This window comes from Cheilinus undulatus, linkage group 2, assembly GCF_018320785.1.
Source record: "Cheilinus undulatus linkage group 2, ASM1832078v1, whole genome shotgun sequence".
Taxonomy (NCBI): Eukaryota; Metazoa; Chordata; class Actinopteri; order Labriformes; family Labridae; genus Cheilinus; species Cheilinus undulatus.
This window is the reverse complement of record NC_054866.1, coordinates 35,455,753-35,474,354: the sequence shown is the minus strand read 5'-3', so window position 1 is coordinate 35,474,354 and position 18,602 is coordinate 35,455,753. Positions and strand designations below refer to the sequence as shown.

Here is an 18,602-nt window from a genome sequence, read left to right as displayed (position 1 = left end):
ATAATTGTCAAAATACAGCTTTGAGGTTTTGAATTCAAGTGCTGTTAAGATTAGTGACGAGTATCGACATCTGGTACCAACATAGCACCGGTGCCAACACATCTGATACCTACCAAACAGAAATACAAGACAGATTTCTGTGCTTCGTTTTGGTACCTCACCACCCCTATGCAATCTCTGATACTCCAAAGAAAAAGCATGAAATAATATGAAGGACTTACACCTGTTACCTTTGCTTCTATGTTCTATTGACATCTTATTTCTGAATCATTTATGATACTGAGACAGCTTTTATTAAGCTGATGACTTATCACACTTTCTTCACTTAAGAGTATGGATTCAGGCACTGGCACTTTTTGAAAACTATTTAACTAGTACTGGTGTCAGTAAAAATAAAAACTATACCAGACCTTTGTTACAATGCAGAGTTTGAGTCATGGCTGGACTAGACATGAACAATATCTATTCAAGAATGTTCAGGTCATGATGATTACTAATGAAAACATTTTAAAATTTATCTGAATTTGCTTTTTGTGACTTTAAATGAAATACAATTTTGTTATTTTGTTATAAAGGTCGTCTTAAAAAGAGTGTTAAATCTCCTCTCATTCTCGTGATTGCAAATTTCTTCTCATCTTTTTTAATGAACCAAGTTTCTTATCAGGGTTGTGGGTTTTACAGGCCTGTGGCTCCTTATCCAGATGTCTTTCCCCACTCTCTTATCCTGGTTTCTGACTCCATCCACTGCCCTCCTCTCTAAATAAAGGAATTCAATTCAAACAAATCTTGAAATAAATAAATGTTCCTTAGAGTATGACAGGTGACATAAAAGAAAACTTGCTTTGCCTAAATGAGTAAAAGGCCCATCAAGAAAACCTCTCATTGCTTAGATTTAAGAGCTTTAGAAACTATCAGTAATGATAATTGTTTCCCTTCAAGAAAAAGTCTGTTAATTATTACTCCCCTTTAGTTCAGGTTTTTTAGCTGGACAAGCAGAATTGTTCCTAAGTTCAAACCACATTTATATTTTGTCTGACTACTGCATCGTCTTTCATTTTATCAAACAAGCAAAGTTATCTTTTCTCTCTCCTGGGATCACAGCTTCATGTGTGGTTTGCTCTGACGCAGCAGGTCCATGGACAGAAGGCTGGCCATGAACGGCCCAGTCTAAGTTTAAAAAGACAGGGACAGGGAAAAAGAGGTCAGTCTAGAGAGCTTATCAGAAGTGGACGTGAGAGAGGAGGCCACCTGTCTCACTGCTGGGAAGGACAACACCATCTAAGTTGGCCAGGGCTGGATACTTCATTTTGGGATCCGTTTACAGCTTTCACAGCGGAAGAGGGGAAAACATACCTGCCTACTAAATTAGTCTATTCTTTAAAATACCTGGAGTAAGTGTGTTTACATGTGGTTATATTATGTGCTTGTATGATATTCTAAATTTGTCACCACTCTAAAAATCCAGCTTTTAACACCACTGCAGGAAGTATTCCTTCAGATTTAACAGTATGAAGTCAGACATAGATTTAGGAGAGGGGCAGATAAGCAGACAGATGACACTGCACAGGCTGCATAAGGTGTACTCTTGCTCCTTAGTAGTGACCTTAAGTCATAGGAGAGTATGTGGCAGCTGTGCTGAACATTTCACTTTATTTCATAATGTATAAAACAAACAAAAGCCTTGAGTTTGGTCTTTGTACATCATTGTTGTTAACTGTTCTCATCTGAGTTATCTTGGATGCACTGAATTTCAAAAACTTGATTGTCTTGTGTCACATGTAAATGTCAAATTTTAAAGCACAAGATTATTTTGTTATCAGGTAGTTTGACAAATTCCTGCTTCCTAATTTCTTTGGGACACATCACCCACTTTTTAAACCGTTTGCCTTTGCAGCAAATTTCTGGGAGAGTCTAAAGTATTCACAGAGACTGCTGAAAGAGCAGAGCCACATGAGAGTTGTTGCACTGTAGCTTGACAAGACAGGGACAAGTCAGAGGACTGTTCTTCAGACATGACTATAACAATATTAACAGCGTTACCTTACTATACCAGCTTTACTATATCAGCTATTTGAGGAAGATGGGGTTTGCATACAGGTTTAGCAGAGCTAAAATGCCTGTGGTTTAGTTGGGAAAAAAGATAGCAGGACTTAAGTGGGATAACAGTGATTCAGGATTCTAGTTGTCATTATCTGTGTCTATCTCATACATGAAAAGAGCAGATGCATTTTTTCCTGCTCCCAGCACTGTGACAGAAAGACAAAAAAAATACTCAAGAAAAAGTTCACTAGTAAATAATAATAATTAAAAAACAATCACAAAAGTACTAAAAGGTTATTGATCATTCTCCCACTGTGAGAAACACAGCACCTACATACTGTTGGTTGTTTCAAACCATGCAATTATCACACAAGCACCTAAAGCAGCAACATTTTCCAACAATGAGGGAGAGATGTCTAAGAAGAAATATTTACTTCATGTACAACCAAACAACAGGTCAGAGGAGATATGACAGGACAAGGGAAGTAAACATGGCACTAAACAAGGCAATAATTTAATGAAAAAATATCATAAGCACTGCCGTTTTAGAAAGACTATTTTTTTAGGGTGTGTATCCTGACAGCCCAGTCCTAAAATAAAATAACCCAAGAAATTTGACTTGTGTGAGGAGGGAATTCTAGGTAAAATACTTGTGAGTTACAATGTCATCATTTTGATATCTAACAAAATAGAGATTTATTTTTTCTGGTAGCGTTAATATCATGAATGTTTCTGCAAAGTATGATATAATGAGTGTTTCTTTGATATGTGGAGAAAACACTGTGGAGTGCATCACATGTCAAGTGTTAATTAACAGAGAAAAAAACATCGCATTAAAAATGATCTATTTTATATACATTAATGCAGCGGTTCATAAGGTGAGCCAAAGGTGGGGGGGGGGCTGCTCCTATTCTGACTTCGCCAGACTAGGAGCAGTTCATTGATGTCACCTCAGATTCAACAATGCCACTGAGAGCCTTGGCCACACTCTTCTTTTGTAACATCCTATCTGTATGAGATACTTGTTTTGTTTGTTGCTGTTTCCTTAATTAAGACAAAAGCAAAGATATGATTAAAACAATTTATGATGATTTAAAAAAAACGAAAATCTGATGTAGTACTAATATTTTTTTTCTTTGAAAAGGCTTAAAATGGAGGACACATTTAAAATATTTTGTTGTGTATTATTCTATTTTTTAATAGCAAAGAAACCAGATTTATAAATAAGACTTATCTAGATTATGCAGATAATCCCACATTCTGCCCTTTATACCTTAAGACAGATTTATAATTTCACATGTGAAATGATTCACAAATCATTGATTTAATTGCTTTAATGTTTCAGATGTTTTAGTCACCATCATACGTGCACATGTTTAGTATTTAAATATTTAATTAATCATATGGTCAGTTTCTATTTAAATAAAACTCTTAAAAGTCCTTACGTTTCACTGCATTATTCTTTAGAACAAAGTTATTCAGATTTTCAATAATTTCTTCAGGTAAAAGGCAATATTCAATATGACAGTAAAGTTATACTGAAGGCCTGTGCTGCAAATGTGACGTCATTATGTGTTCTATGAAAGCAGGGCCTGAATCAAAGGGAGGGCCAGCTGTCACCTGGATGACTGGCCACCCCAGAATCCTTAAAAATGGTTATGTGCCTTGTCGGAGAAAAAACATGTCAAATTAACTACTTTGGCTGTTTTCCACGCCGTTAGTAGTCTTCCCTGCATTTTCACTGTGGGACATTTCCTTTGTTTGTGCTGAAAACATCACTGCATGACTTAAGGAAAGAAGTTTTATATTTTGGTCTTGGATATTTTACCCTTTTACTGATTTTATAAATACATCATGGTCAATATAAGTTGGCTTTTATGGCACATTTTTTACAAAAAGCCCCTTTAATGTCAAAATGAACTCTGCATACAACAACTGATGCCTGGGTTCTTCACCACTCAAAGCTTTATGAGAAAGTGGCAAATAGGAAGTCACTGTTGAAGAAAACTCAGATTAAAAGAGCTCACTAAAAGGCATGTGGGAGTCGCCATGGTCAAGTGGAAGAAAGTTCTTTGTTCTGATGAGACCAAAAAGGTGCTTTCTGGACATCAGACAAGACGCTATGATTGGCTGACACCAAACACTGCACATCACCGCAAACAAACCATCACCACTGTGAAGCACAGTGGTGGCAACATCATGTTGTAGGGATGCTTCTCGGCAGCAGTCCCTGGAAGGAAATGCAGCAAAATATAGGAAAATCCTGGAGGACAATCTTCTTCAGTCTGCAAGAGAACTATAGTTTGGGAGAAGATTTATTTTTGAGCAAGACAATGACACAAAGCACACAGAAAAGTTTTTAAGACAACAAGGTGAATGTTCTGAAGTGGATGAGTCAAAGCACAGACCTTAATCCAATAGAGAATTTGTGGCTAGGCTTGAAGAGGGCTCTTCACACCAGTCTCCATGAAAGCTGATAGAGTTTGAGCCATTTTGCAACGAGAATGGAGCAAAAATGCAGTGTAAAGATGTGTAAGCCTGACTGTCCATAAAGAATCAGTGTTGTGATAGCAGACAAAGGTGTATCTATTTAATACTGACTTGAAGGGGTATTTATGAAGTCACTTATTTTACTTTGCATATTTTTATTAAATTAACTTTATTTTGGAGAAATGTTTTCACTTTGACATCGAAGAGGTTTTTTTTTGTATTTTTGTGTGTGTAAAAAGCCAAATTATATTGACCATGATTGATTTACAAAATCAATAAGAGGGTAAAACATCCAAGGGAGTGAATTGCTTTTATAGGCACTGTATGTAATTAGTAGCAGTAGATTTGATTTGTAGAGACAGAAAAGGTCAACAAAGGCTTTTAAATCTTTTGTGAGTGCAGCAATCTTCAAAACAGCAATCTTCAAAACTAAAGCAATCTGATTACTTTTTCATAAAGTAATCCATTATTATCCCTTTGATGTAGAGAGAGAGAGCAGCATCCCTGTGAAGTTCAATAGCTCATTTTAAGGTTTTCATTGAAACAGCTGTGCAGCTTTGTCACTGATATAAAATATTACATTCTTTGTGTAATATAGTATGCCTCTGCATATTCTGTGGTCAGATTGTGACGTAGGGCTGTGCAGCTTTTGAAATCTGTTAGTGATGTTATGAGGCTGCAGAGTTACAGATGTAAACTAGGCTGTAGAATGACAGTAGAGTCCACACAATATAAGGCCGGCTGCTACTGGCTGTACGACCATTCTTCCTATACTTTCTCTGACATTCACAGCGCTCATATGCTTCAACTATGCAGAATTTGTTTTGAACTTATTTCGATAAAGGCAAGTTCAAGCATTAAAATGATGCAATGTCTCCAAGACCTGACAGATCATCATAAAATGTAAATCCAAACCACTTAAGATGTGATGTGATATTAGGTGCGATATTGCATGGCTTGCATTAATAATTGTAGTTCATTATCACATCACAGGGTTTATTTATGTATGTTTTCGAATCCAATCATTGCAAATTGATTCATATCAGCTTTGATACACAATGTTAACCAGGTAATTATAATCTTGAGAGGAAAAATTGGGCCCAGCTTTACTTGTCATTTTTATTTTGCATGCATGACCTCCTAGAGGTCATGAGCACAAAAAAAAAAAAAAAAAGTACCTCAGAGGATAGCCCACTGAGTGGCTTGCTACACCTCCTGAGAAGCAGATAAGAGGCTATATAATACATCTTCTCCATGAAGCACGCCTGTGCCAAAGACAAGGCTCTGAGATGACAACAGTCACGTTTCTCTTCTTAACCCTGTTCACATGGATGGTGTCGTCTGGCACATGGCTAAGATGGGACCAGTGCTCTGAGGTTGGTTTGAGTAGGCACAATGAAGGAACAAATCGCTTCAGCTCAAGTATGATACAAAAAAATGCTGATATTCATGGCAAAACTAAACTAACAAAGAGACATGACAGGTGAGTAAATTAGTGGTATATTTTCTGTCTTTTCATTGTTTTCCTCTCTTGTGCCTTGCTCTTGAACTTGCTTTTTTTGGTCCAGAACTGGATACCACAGTGTTGAGGTTCACAAAGACACTGTGGGATTAGTTTGTAATTAAATGTTGTCCTCAGTGGGGATCCAGCCTGAATTATGGGAGACTAAACACCAAACTGAGGCACCTCTCAAAAGATAATTAGACGATCTCCAGAGAAGCTTTAATGGGTGAATTACAATCTGAAGCCAATTTACTGCAATTATTAACACAGACATTCTTACAGTTGGGCTGCACTGGATGTTGTGATATTCCATTTAAAAGAGACTGGGCTGTACTGCTTTTTGTAAACATTTGCAGAAGCTGTGCATTTAACTGAATGTATGAAAAACGTGACATATGCTACTTCTCTGTTTAGATGTCCAGAAATGAGCGCTGCCTTGGACAGGCATCAAACTAGGATAAAAAAAGACTGCACCCTCTTTCCCTGTGCGACAATGAAATGTGTGCCTCTCTATGGCTGTATGAACATGTTGCAAAGGAAGAATGAAGAGATGCAGAACAGGCATTTCTGCAAGTGTAATATTGAGCAGTTTGTGGTTTACTTCTTGTCTAGGAGAAGCTGCATTCAACTGCCTATAGAGGTGAGTGCCGTATATGTTGTAAACAGGAAATGTGGTTTAAACGATCAGGTGTTGAATTTAAGTAGAACTTGAAATTAGAGCAGTACAGTACATAAGAATAAATGTAAAACCTTGTGCATTTGTCTGTAATTCCCTTCATGCAGCTAAAGAGTGATAATCACAGCACACACTTGAACTGCAGATGCATCTGTGTCCCATCTGGTCTTCTGAAATGTGCAGCTCACTACACCCAGGTCATTGCCTTTGTTTTTTACTTAAACAAAAAAATAATTGTATTTGTTACGGGTTCTGTTATTAGATGATTGCAATTAAATGTGTATATAGATAACATAAGAAGGACTGCATTTCAAGCAGATTTAGTAACAATAGTACCGAAATGATCAGAAAAAGTGCTTCTGAATGACACTGGAACTGTATACAAGCCCTTCAAACATCAACATAGTTCAACATTAAAAGGTAAAGACAGCACATCAATAGATCTATGATGGAGTTGTAGTTTGGACAAACCTCAGCACCTCTCTGCATGGATGTGTGAGCGTGTGTGCATCAAGGTGATTATAGTTTTAGTTTTTGACCGCAGCATAATGACTGACATGTATGCCCAAGCCTGGAGAGAGTAAAATCCCCTGATTTGATTGGAGAAGACTTCACAAAGTGGTAATTTTTGGTCTTAAATTGTGAATTAACATCAGAATCGAATGAATGAAATGAAAAGTGATGAGCCCTTTTGGGTCTCGCCCCTGACGAGTATCCGATATTGCCGACAAAACTAAAACACTAAAACTAATAAAAACTAAACTAAAACAAAGAATTTTTGCAAAATGAAAACCAAACTAAACTAGCAACCCAGAAGGAAAAACTGATTAAAACTAAACTGAAATATAAAATAAAAGGTAAAAATGAAATTGAAATAAAAACTGATGAAAAGCCTAAAATTATTATAACTTTGGTGTGCATGCATGTGTTTATGTGGCCAGAGGTACACGAGGAGAAAATGAGGGTAGATTGCTAACTTGTTAATCAATCTTAGATTAAGTTTATATTTGCGATGAATAAAATTAAGTTTTATAGAAAATGAGGATTTTTAAAGTGTTTTCACTGCAATAAGGAGATTTCCTATATACAGAAATCTAACTGGTATAAATCTAATCCTGCAAGGCTCTTTCAGTGACTTTTGTTTTTGAAAAAATAAAAATATTGCATTTTGTAAACCAACAAGAAGGCAGTAGTAGGGCTGGCTGTTGGAAAATGAATTCCATAAAAAAAAAAAAGTATTTATCATAATAAATGAAATGTGTGTGCTGTAACTAATTTTCATATGCTTTAAACAGATGCCATCACCTCACTATTTCCTGCCCTGCCCAAAGGAAAACTTCCTAACACCAACCGGTAACATCCACAAACAGAACACAGATCTTTAACTTTTATCTAAAGAATTTCAAGAGTAAAAACTTCTTGTCTTCCTCAGATCAAATCAAATGTTATGTTCACGAGAGCAGACTGGAGAGATTGCAGCCAGCAGGACCTCCCAGATGGTGTGCAAGATTTTTTCTGGCAGCTGTGTTAATGGTTGGATTCTACATCAGAAGACTAAAAATATCACCATACAGAGTCAGTCCTGCTCATGCTAGCACCTCCACAGTGATGATGCTTTTTTCCCTCACTTTGCACTCTTCTTCACCATCAGCGACCACCCACCCGCCCTCTGAGTGGTCCAGGATTGGTATTGGGATGTCTCTGGTTGTGTCCCTTTCTAGTGCTCTAGGGAGAACTCTACAGGTGATGATAGCCTGCAGGAGTGCTTTAACGATCATGAAACTTTGTGGTAACACGCACCAGCAATTAAAGGCTCTGTCTGCTGTTGTGATGTTTTTCTGCTTCGTCAGCCCTCTTGCTGACATGAAGCATGTCAAACCGTTGTTTGAGGAAACACCTGTTGAGGAAAGTGTTGGATCAACACTAAAGGCTTGGTCTGTGTTAGGGCAGGTGCAGCTACTTGCTACTTTTTACTGTGTTTTTGTGTCATTTTTAAGTTTGCTGCAAACCATCTCGACAAAAATACACATTTTGAGTTTTCTTTTAAATGTTCGACTTGTAACCTGTCTACACAACACAAGGGTCCCAATTAAGTATTTACTAGTAATTAAGATTAACAGATTAACATAGATAAATGTCAAATTTTGAAAGTGATAGCAAAAATAGGGATGCAGGATATCGGATTTTTGCCATTATCCGATATACCAACATTTTCAAAGTAAGCTGTTAAAAATATTTAAACCAATATTTAAATGTAGTTCAGACCTTAAACCTTAGCCCTTAAAAACACACAAATCAAATGTTTGAGGATTAACAAGTTAACAAATTTCAGTCCTTAAAATACACATTAAAGTGCAAGGAATGGTGATGTATCAGGACAGGACTTCAGATGTTGTAACTTCACTAACTTATCTGTTTGTATGGCCAATATCTTCAACTGATATAGGCAAATTTTTAGAGCCAATATATTGGTTGATAATACTGGCAGAAATGTTCATATCTGCTGATAATTCACTTTTTAAGCTGATATCTTCCGATTTCAATATCACGCTGATAATATTGTGCAACCCTAATAAAAAATGTAGATGCAGGCCCTGTTTACACAGCAACGTTTTCAGTAGAAAACACAAAAGTTTTGTGGCTTTTTGGCTGTCTGACTACATGAGAATGGCATTTTGGGTGCCTGAAAATGGAGCAATATGGAAACGGGCTCAAGAATCAAAAGTTTTCAAAACGTCCCCATCTCCACGTAGATGGGCAAAATGACACTTTCTGAAAACGACCATGCGCACTACAGTTGCAGCCAATTGCCATGCGTGTCACAGAAGTCTGAGCTGTGATTTAGCTTGTCAGTCACAGACAGCTGGATTAAGAACGGTGCATCAGATAAATGTGAAAAGGGCAAATATTATTTTCATTTTGAGGGCTGTAAATGCTTTTTTTTAGATAAAGTCATACTATTAATTTTGGAAATAATTCCATCTATCTTTTTCCCATGATAATCACCATCGCAGTGCAGTGAAATTTCATGGCTCATATAAACACATAAAATTAGCTCAGTCTGGTTATAAAGTAGACATCTGCTGAGAATAATTGATTTTCCACAGACAAATTCTCCTACAATGGTCTTTAATTTCTCATGAATTTTCTCATAAAGCGCAGCACTTCCTGCTTATAAGAATGGCTGAAAAAAGGAAAGCCTTTTCAGAACAGTATTTCTATTTCCCCTTTTCCCAATTTATCTGCTGCTTGGAAATGATTTTGCCTTTATCTTTCTTCTTCATTTTAACACAGAAATACCAGCCCGTAGACTATCCTGTCTCCTCCATTGGCTGCACAGCTGATGAAGGAGACAGGATTGAAGCTTCCATGTTCAGGGTTAAGGTTGAAAAAGATAGGTGTAATCGCTTCCAAGAAGCAGATATATTTGAAAAAGGGGAAACAGAAATGTCACTCTGAAAAGCCTCTCCTTTTACCAGCTGCACTCACAGGAAGCACTGTGAGGAAATACATGGGAAATTAAACACTGTAGAAGCTAAATTTGTCCATGGAAACTGAACTATTCTCAGCGGATATCTTGGTTACAACAAAACTGATCTAGCGAAACATTTCTGTGTTTATATGTACAGTGAAATTTCCCTGTTGCACTACAATGGTGATGACGAGGAGGGTTTACTCTCAAGCACCCCAGTATGATCAAAATGTCACACATTATCATGATGACAAAAACACATCAAAAACAATGAATGATCAGTACTGCCTTTGTTGCAGAGACAGATTTTTTGTGCAGTAAATCACTTTGTTACAGCATTTTTGGTGTTTCCTGCAGTTTGTGAGCAGGAGATTGTTTTCGAAATGTTGCCGTCTGAACGTGGATACATTTGACAACGAAAACTGAAAATGAGCAGAAAGTGGCTGTGTAAACATGTTCAGTTCTGTTTTCATGTATTTTTTTCATCCTTTTTATTTTCACATGCAGTTCTAACAATCCAGTATGTACAAAGCTCTTTGTAAATGTATTAAAAGTGACTCTTTTAAAAGGAAATGTGTCCTGTATTCAAGGGTGGGAAATATGAAAAAAAATGTATCACTATTTCTTTATGGCTAGTTCATTTTCTCAATTTTAATACACTACTTTTTCATTCTCATTTTTAATGCTAAATTCTAAGATACTGACAAAAAAGGGGAAAAAAAAACATTCACCCATGTGATTTTTAAGATTCACAAATACTGCATCAAAGTCTGATCTATTTATGTATTTATTTTTATTTTTCTTCTGCAACAACCTCTTTTGCGTGTGTTTTTTTTAAAATCTATTTTATGTTCATCAGGTACATTTCAACACTTAGGTTTTCCTTTAAAGACATAAACTATATGCAGAGATCACATGTAATTTTGTATGACAGTAACTTATGCACCATTTATAAACTGGTAAGAATGACAACAGGCAATTTCAAACATGGCTCAGTTATTCAAGTCATTTACCTTTAGAGGTCAGATATTATGCAAAATACACTTTTTCAGTCTTTTTTAACAAAAATATGTGCCCCTGGCTTTTCCACAATCCCCCTAAGAATCAGACCCCCCCCCCTTCTGAAAATCTGTGCTGAAAAAAGCTGTTCTCAGATTTTCCCCTCATGATGTCATGTGGAATGTTGGCACCTTCCACAGGTTCGGTTGGCCGTCCCCGCTTGGAAGAAAGTTCCACACTACTCCCTGATCCTAGGATCAGGAGAACCACATCCATTAAGCCACATCCATTTCCTGAGAGGGGCGGAGTCAGACAGCTCATTAACATTTAAAGCCACAGAAACAGAAACACCTGAGCAGGGCTGAAACAAGAGGGTTTTGTAAACAAGCAAAAATCCAATACTCAAGTTTTTTTTTTTTTTTCAGAAACAAACTTCCCAGGCATGTTTTGGGGACCTCTGAGACCAATATAAACTGAAGTTTCAGACTGAGGAACATTTAAATAGTGGTATAGATATTGGAATAGAAACAAACATATCAGATATTGGCAAAAAATATATTGTGCACCTCTGATGTTTAATTGTATGCATCATGTGTCTAAGTTTGTTTGTAATGCGTATTTTATATATCTCTCACAGGTATCAAAAAATAACATGTTCCACTGATCTGCACTTTCCCTCTAGAAAGCTTGCTGTACATCAGGTGTATAATGATCAACATAAAAAGTAAGGTTGATTTGTAAAATGTGCTATTCCAGATCTTATCAGAGCCTATGGTAACTTGCCTTTAGGATGTGTAATAAATAAATAAATAAGAGGAAAATTCTTAAAGATTTTAAATAAAACAGTATCTTCATATATTTCAGTCTAATAATATGTGATGCACTGATAAAGTATTGTTTGAAAACTGACACAGGGTTATATATTCAAGATTTATTAAAAGAGGCAGAATACTTTCAGAAGAAAACAAATAAGCAAGAAGAGTCATGTTTTTGCAAGAGGCAATAAAGTCTTATCATCCCCAGAGAATTGAAAACAGTGCTCACATTGGCTGGTGATATTCCTCTTATGGTTTAAAAAAGTATTAAAGGTCTGCTTTCACACCAAATTTGCTTCAGTGACGGGGAGGGTGGCTGATGATGGGTTGGATCACAGTTCTCTTATTGATTCTGCTGGCAGGAGCAAAGTCAGAGAATCAAACATGCAAAGTGATCGGGCAGACAGGGTTCATGGAGTTTTCAAAAGAAGGTGATCTTATGATCGGAGGAGTTTTCTCCATGAGTAGCACACGCAAACTGAGAGACAATGACTACAAAGAAATTCCATATTCAGTCTGCTCTAAGTAAGTCTCTATGCTTTAAATATGAAATCTGTTTGCATTATAGTAATGTCATGTTATTTGTTCTGATCTTATGTTTTGTGAAATGATTCTTTATGATGAATGGTTCATCAGCCTTGAATAACTCTGTTTACAGGTTAAATGACAGGGAGCTGAAGTTTGCCCGCACAATGATGTTTACTGTGGAGGAGATCAACAGAGACACTAAACTGCTTCCTGGAGTAAGTCTGGGCTATAGACTGTATAACGGCTGTGGGAGTGAAAACCTGATACGAGCAGCCATAGAAGCTGTAACTATAGAGGATACCAGTGGCTGCAATGGTCAGATCCAAGCCCTCTTAGGTCATTCATCGTCCGGAGTAAGTGAAGACATAAACATCATCCTAAGTCCGCTTTCCATTCCACAGGTGAGATGAAATATGTGTGATTATATATTCCTTATTGGTTTGAGATTGCACTGAGTCTGTATTTTTCATTCTTAAAGGTGAGCCATCTCTCAACCTGTGCTTGTCTGAGTGACAAAAGACTGTATCCCACATTCTTCAGAACTGTGCCAAGTGACCGCTTCCAAATCATTGCTCTGGTGCAGCTTATGAAATACTTTAACTGGCGCTGGGTGGGGGTTATTTACTCTGTGGGTTTGTATGCTGAGACAGGAGTTGCTGAACTGACCAAGGAAGCAAAGAAAGAAGGCATATGTGTTGAATACACTTTGCCTTTTAGTAAGACCTCTACCAAAAGGTTGACTGATATAGTGGACTCACTGAGGACGTCCTCATCAAAGGTGGTCCTGTTGTTTATGTCCTTCTATTACACAAAGTTGTTCCTGTCAAAAATGGAAAATTATAATATTTCTGGAAAGCAGTGGCTTGGCAGTGAGTCCTGGATCATGCAAGAACAGCTGGCATCTGTTGAGAGGAAAAACATTTTACAAGGTGCAATGGGCTTTGCCCTCCCTGAGGCATCCATACCAGGTCTTGGTGATTTCTTACTCAGCTTGAAACCTTCTGATGAGCCAAACAGTACTATGATTAAAGCTTTCTGGGAGAAGTTCTTTGACTGCAGCTTTTCTCCATCTAATGGATCCACTTTATGTACTGGCTCTGAGGATCTTAGGACCGTACACAGCGACTACACTGACGTGGCACAATTCAGGCCTGAGAATAATGTGTATAAAGCAGTGTATCTGGTGGCGTATGCCCTCCATGCACTACTGCAATGTACAAATGGCTCAAATCCTACAACAGGGAAGCCTTGTGTAAATAAAAACGGAGTTGAGCCTAAGCTAGTAAGTACTAGATGTGATGAGAGTTTTTCCCTCTGAGTTGCTTGTGTCCTAAAATGTGGTAATCATCTCTCTATAGGTGTTGGAACAGATGAAATATGTCAATTTTACCACACCGAATGGAGCCAAAGTTTTCTTTGATGAAAATGGAGAATCAGTTGCCCAGTATGACTTAGTTAACTGGCAGATGACGGATGATGGCTCTGTTAAAATTGTAAACATTGGTCAATATGATACCTCTTTTCCAGAGGGAAAAAAATTCAAACTCAAAGATGACACAGAAGTAGTCTGGGGAGGAGACAGTGAGGAGGTAAACTGCACTAAAAACACTGCATGCATTATCCTTGTGTCTCAAATAGAGAAATAAATAGATCTAGGCAACATTTGAGCTAAATAATTAAACAACTGGCCACCATGGGTGATGTTTTTTCTCTGGGTGATTGGGGACAGTTGTCAAACAGGCTTAAGTAGTCTTGACTGAAGAAAAAGTCATGTTGTATCTTTTAATATACAGTGTACATAATAAAGTAAGTAGTTGCATATGAATTTGTTAGAAATTACAATATCGGTTTAATATAAAACTTTTTTTTAATTAAAGCATTCTGGTTTTGGCCAATTCAGATTCCAAGATCTGTCTGCAGAGAGCCGTGCCCACCTGGGACCCGTAAAGCCCTAAACAAGTTCAAGCCGGTGTGCTGCTTTGACTGCTTTGAGTGTCCCGAGGGAACAATCAGTAACCAAACAAGTCAGTAAGGATTTTCTAATGGGCTAATTTAACAATAGTTTCTTTTATGTTTTAATAAACTGGAACTACTGTACCTCTGATTAATGTCATGTATTTTACAGATTCTCTAGAGTGTTTAACCTGCCCTCCTGAATTTTGGCCCAATGAAAAGAAAGATCAGTGCCTCCCAAAGCCCACTGAATACCTGTCTTACAAAGAGATCATGGGAGCTCTTTTGACTGGATTCAGCTGTGTTGGGGTTTTTTTGTCTCTTCTGACATCTATCATTTTTTTAACTCATAAAGAGACACCCATAGTAAAAGCCAACAACTCAGATCTGAGCTTCCTGTTATTATTCTCATTAAAGCTATGCTTCCTGTGCTCGCTGACATTCATTGGACGGCCCTCTGAGTGGTCCTGCATGCTGAGACACACAGCTTTTGGCATCACCTTCGTTCTCTGTATATCCTGTGTGCTGGGGAAAACCATAGTGGTTTTGATGGCCTTCAGAGCTACACTTCCAGGGAGCAAAGTCATGAAGTGGTTTGGTCCAACACAGCAGAGACTCAGTGTTCTGACTTTCACCCTCATTCAGGTTTTGATTTGTATCATCTGGCTCACAGTCAACCCTCCGTTCCCAAAGAAGAACATGAAGTACTATAAAGAAAAGATCATCTTAGAGTGCGCCCTGGGATCAGCAGTTGGATTCTGGGCTGTCTTGAGTTATATCGGACTTCTTGCTCTCTTGTGTTTCATACTGGCTTTTCTTGCTAGGAAGCTTCCAGACAGCTTTAATGAGGCCAAACTCATCACATTCAGCATGCTGATATTCTGTGCAGTCTGGATCGCCTTCATCCCAGCATATGTCAGCTCTCCCGGGAAGTTCACTGTAGCTGTTGAGATATTTGCCATTCTGGCATCCAGTTTTGGTTTGCTGGTATGCATTTTTGTACCAAAATGCTATATTATCATCTTCAGGCCAGAACGAAACTCAAAGAAACATTTGATGGGGAAAATACCACCAAGAACTCTTTAATCTGTCATTTCAAAATGCCCTCTATAACCACTGGCTTTGTGTGATGAAAGATTCATCTGTTTTAATCTAATATTCCAACACATTATGTAGATTTAAATTAGATTATTGTTGTCTTTTTCTTATTGTGACATTCTAAATAAACTGAATACAATGACTCTGTTTATTTGTTTTCAGTTTATGTGACAATTAAAAGCCATAGTGTACAATGTGTGTGAAATTTAGGCTGCAGTAGAGCTTCAGTATATCCATGATGGACAGCTTCATAGGTATGTAATGTAAAAACTGTAAGAATTAAGGTTACTGGATAAGATATAAAGCCACTAAATCAAAACAGTGAGAATAAGAGATTCTCCTCCTATATCAACAACAGCCTAAAGCGAATCCAGTAATAAGGCAGTTAAGAAAATTAAACCTAAATTTCTGTACATGACACAGTAGAAAACACAATAATAAAAAGTTTGTCACAACAAGGAGTCACTTAGGAAGGAAGTTACAGGTCCAAAATTGAATCTTTTCCAACATTTACAGTATCACATGACATTAAAAAACGTTACCTTCTCAATAACATTTAGAGGAAAAAAGACGATATCATCACATCATGGCCATAGAACAAGGGTATGATTAAAATTTTGATATCCAGTAAGACAAGTCAAGCATGACCAATAATTTTAAAAAGACTTAAAAAAGGAATTACAGTTTGTACTGTATATTTTCTACACACTAGAAAACTAGAACTTCCATTAAAGCTGTGATTAAGAAACAAATCATTAAGATATATTTTACAAGGCCAACAGCAGCCATTACACTTTACACTAGAAAAGAATTACAGCATAAGTCAGTTGTAGCCCCATGGTGCTGATGAACCATTGGTACAAGAAACTGTATGAGAACTCATGCTACTACTCATGCAACCAACCATGCTGTAATTTGCTCACATATCAAAAATTTGAAAATTAAAAAAATTAAATATCTTGGTGAGAATAAGGGGAAAATGTAGGTTAGAAGAAAAGAGTAATGATTAATGTTCAAACATTATAACTAATGTATCAAAGCTGATTCAAAAGGATATTGTTTCAATTTTTTGAGAAAGGTTTTTGTAAATGTACTAACCTAAGGTACTTGTATTTGACTTTGTGCCTCACAAGGTTCCCACCCTTTTGTAAATGTGCTGACAAGGCTTGCCCACCAGATGTCAGTATGTTAAATATTTTACACATACACATACAGAAATGTTGGCTTATACAAAAAAATAGTAAAGATGGCTTGGGATTACTCATGAAAATTTAAACTGAATGTTATTATTGAGCAGTCAGATATCCTGGTCCCATCTGACTTGAAAAAGTGTAATGCTGATATTTGTACTCTGTGGGCTGCAGTTACCGTTGGAGAACATTTTGCATGGGCATAAAAAGATTCACAAATGCAAATATAGATCTGTGCATGGGTCCAAACATTTTAGGAGGCTTCACTGTTATCCTAAATCCTGACAGACTGACTGATAAAGCTTTAAGCCAAGGCGCAAAGTTGTCAGATGACAGTGATATGTATTTTTCATTAGCTGAAGTAACATAGGGCTGTTACTGTTGCAAATGCAAATTGTTGCAACTCTCTGCAAATGTATAAAAAGATCCACAAGTGATCTGGACACTTTTTATAACATATGCTTTAAACAATACAATATCTGTTATTTACACATTGAAAAGCACCAAAAGTATTGAAGATGTAAAAAAAGATCATACATAGCCTTCATATTCCAACCCAAGAATTTAATGAGAAGAGAGTGAGAGGGAGTGCCTATTGTTGAGTGATTAATTGATAGCGAGTGCCATTGTCCTGTTACTGCTAAAACAGAGCGCTGATACGATGAGCAGTGATTAGCTGATCCTGAGGCTCAGCTTACCTTACAGTACCCTGACACCATGTCAACCAATAAGATTATAGAGAGAGAGAGAAAAATGGCATTAACTATTGGACATGCACAACAAGAACTGAAACTAAACTCCAGTGTTATTGGGCTCTGAACAGACACTGTAGCAGGTTATTTAAGCACAATGACTGATAAGAAACTTAGGAAGACATTGATCGTGTACCAACTTGATCACTGTCTGAACATAGAGACAGGTAGACACAGACACCCCTTGATACCTAGAGAGGACAAACACACTTCCTGCCTGATATCCGTTAGGGGTGGGAATCACTAGTGGCCCCACGATACGATATTATCACGATACTTGGGTCAGGGTTCAATAATATTGTGATTTTAAACATTTTTCAATACAGTGAGTATCATGATACCATATATTGCGATATATTGTGATCTACACCATTTTTTCATCTTTTTAGCTGCTTTAGGATTAGTCTTGCCCTCATGTTTGTTATATGTCTGAAGTATTTTATTTCCATGTAGCACTTCTTGCAAACCTCATGTGTCATGTCCATCTTATTTGGGCCTGCTTGCATTCCTAATGCCCTTCCCCTGGTGCTGTCAGGTTTGTTGTCCTAACTTTTGTTGGTTTGTTGTTTAACTTTTTATGACCATCACCTCTGCTGACCTCACTGGACAAACAATTGTCTTAAACAACTGATTTTAATTTTCCATTATCATAAACTTCAGTTCATATTAGAAATTAATTTGAAAAAAATCGATACTTGGTGGACGAGACGATACAACATATCACCAGACAAAATATCACGATACTATGCTGTATCAATTTTTTCCCCCACCCCTAATATCATTATAAGCAGATACTAGCTTAAAATGGCAGTTATCATAATCGGCAGATATCAAAATTTATGCCAATATTTAAAACCACTATTTTGGCTGTGAAAATCAGCATAGATTGACTCTAAATTTTTGGCATTTGTACAAATGTGTTTGTAAAGTTTTAGGCTGGACCAACAGACCTACACCACTTGAGGTCTTTATCTTTATTCATTCTCAATCTTCAAACTTTAAAGTGTGTTTTCAGTACTCAAGTTAGTTTCTTTGTTCATCCTTAAACATAAAAATGTGTTCAGAGGAATGAAGTTTTAGGGCTG

The 18,602-nt window shown here is 37.1% G+C and overlaps 1 protein-coding gene across 1 annotated transcript; it reads left to right on the top strand.

The window, feature by feature from the left end:
• Positions 1-12,426: 12,426 nt before the first annotated feature.
• Positions 12,427-15,563, top strand: LOC121518510 (extracellular calcium-sensing receptor-like). The gene is made up of 6 exons (XM_041800859.1): positions 12,427-12,521; positions 12,655-12,925; positions 13,003-13,806; positions 13,883-14,113; positions 14,425-14,548; positions 14,650-15,563. Exons 1-6 carry the CDS (start codon positions 12,436-12,438, stop codon positions 15,561-15,563), a joined length of 2,430 nt encoding a protein of 809 aa, XP_041656793.1. The 5' UTR covers positions 12,427-12,435.
• The last annotated feature ends 3,039 nt before the right edge of the window (positions 15,564-18,602 follow it).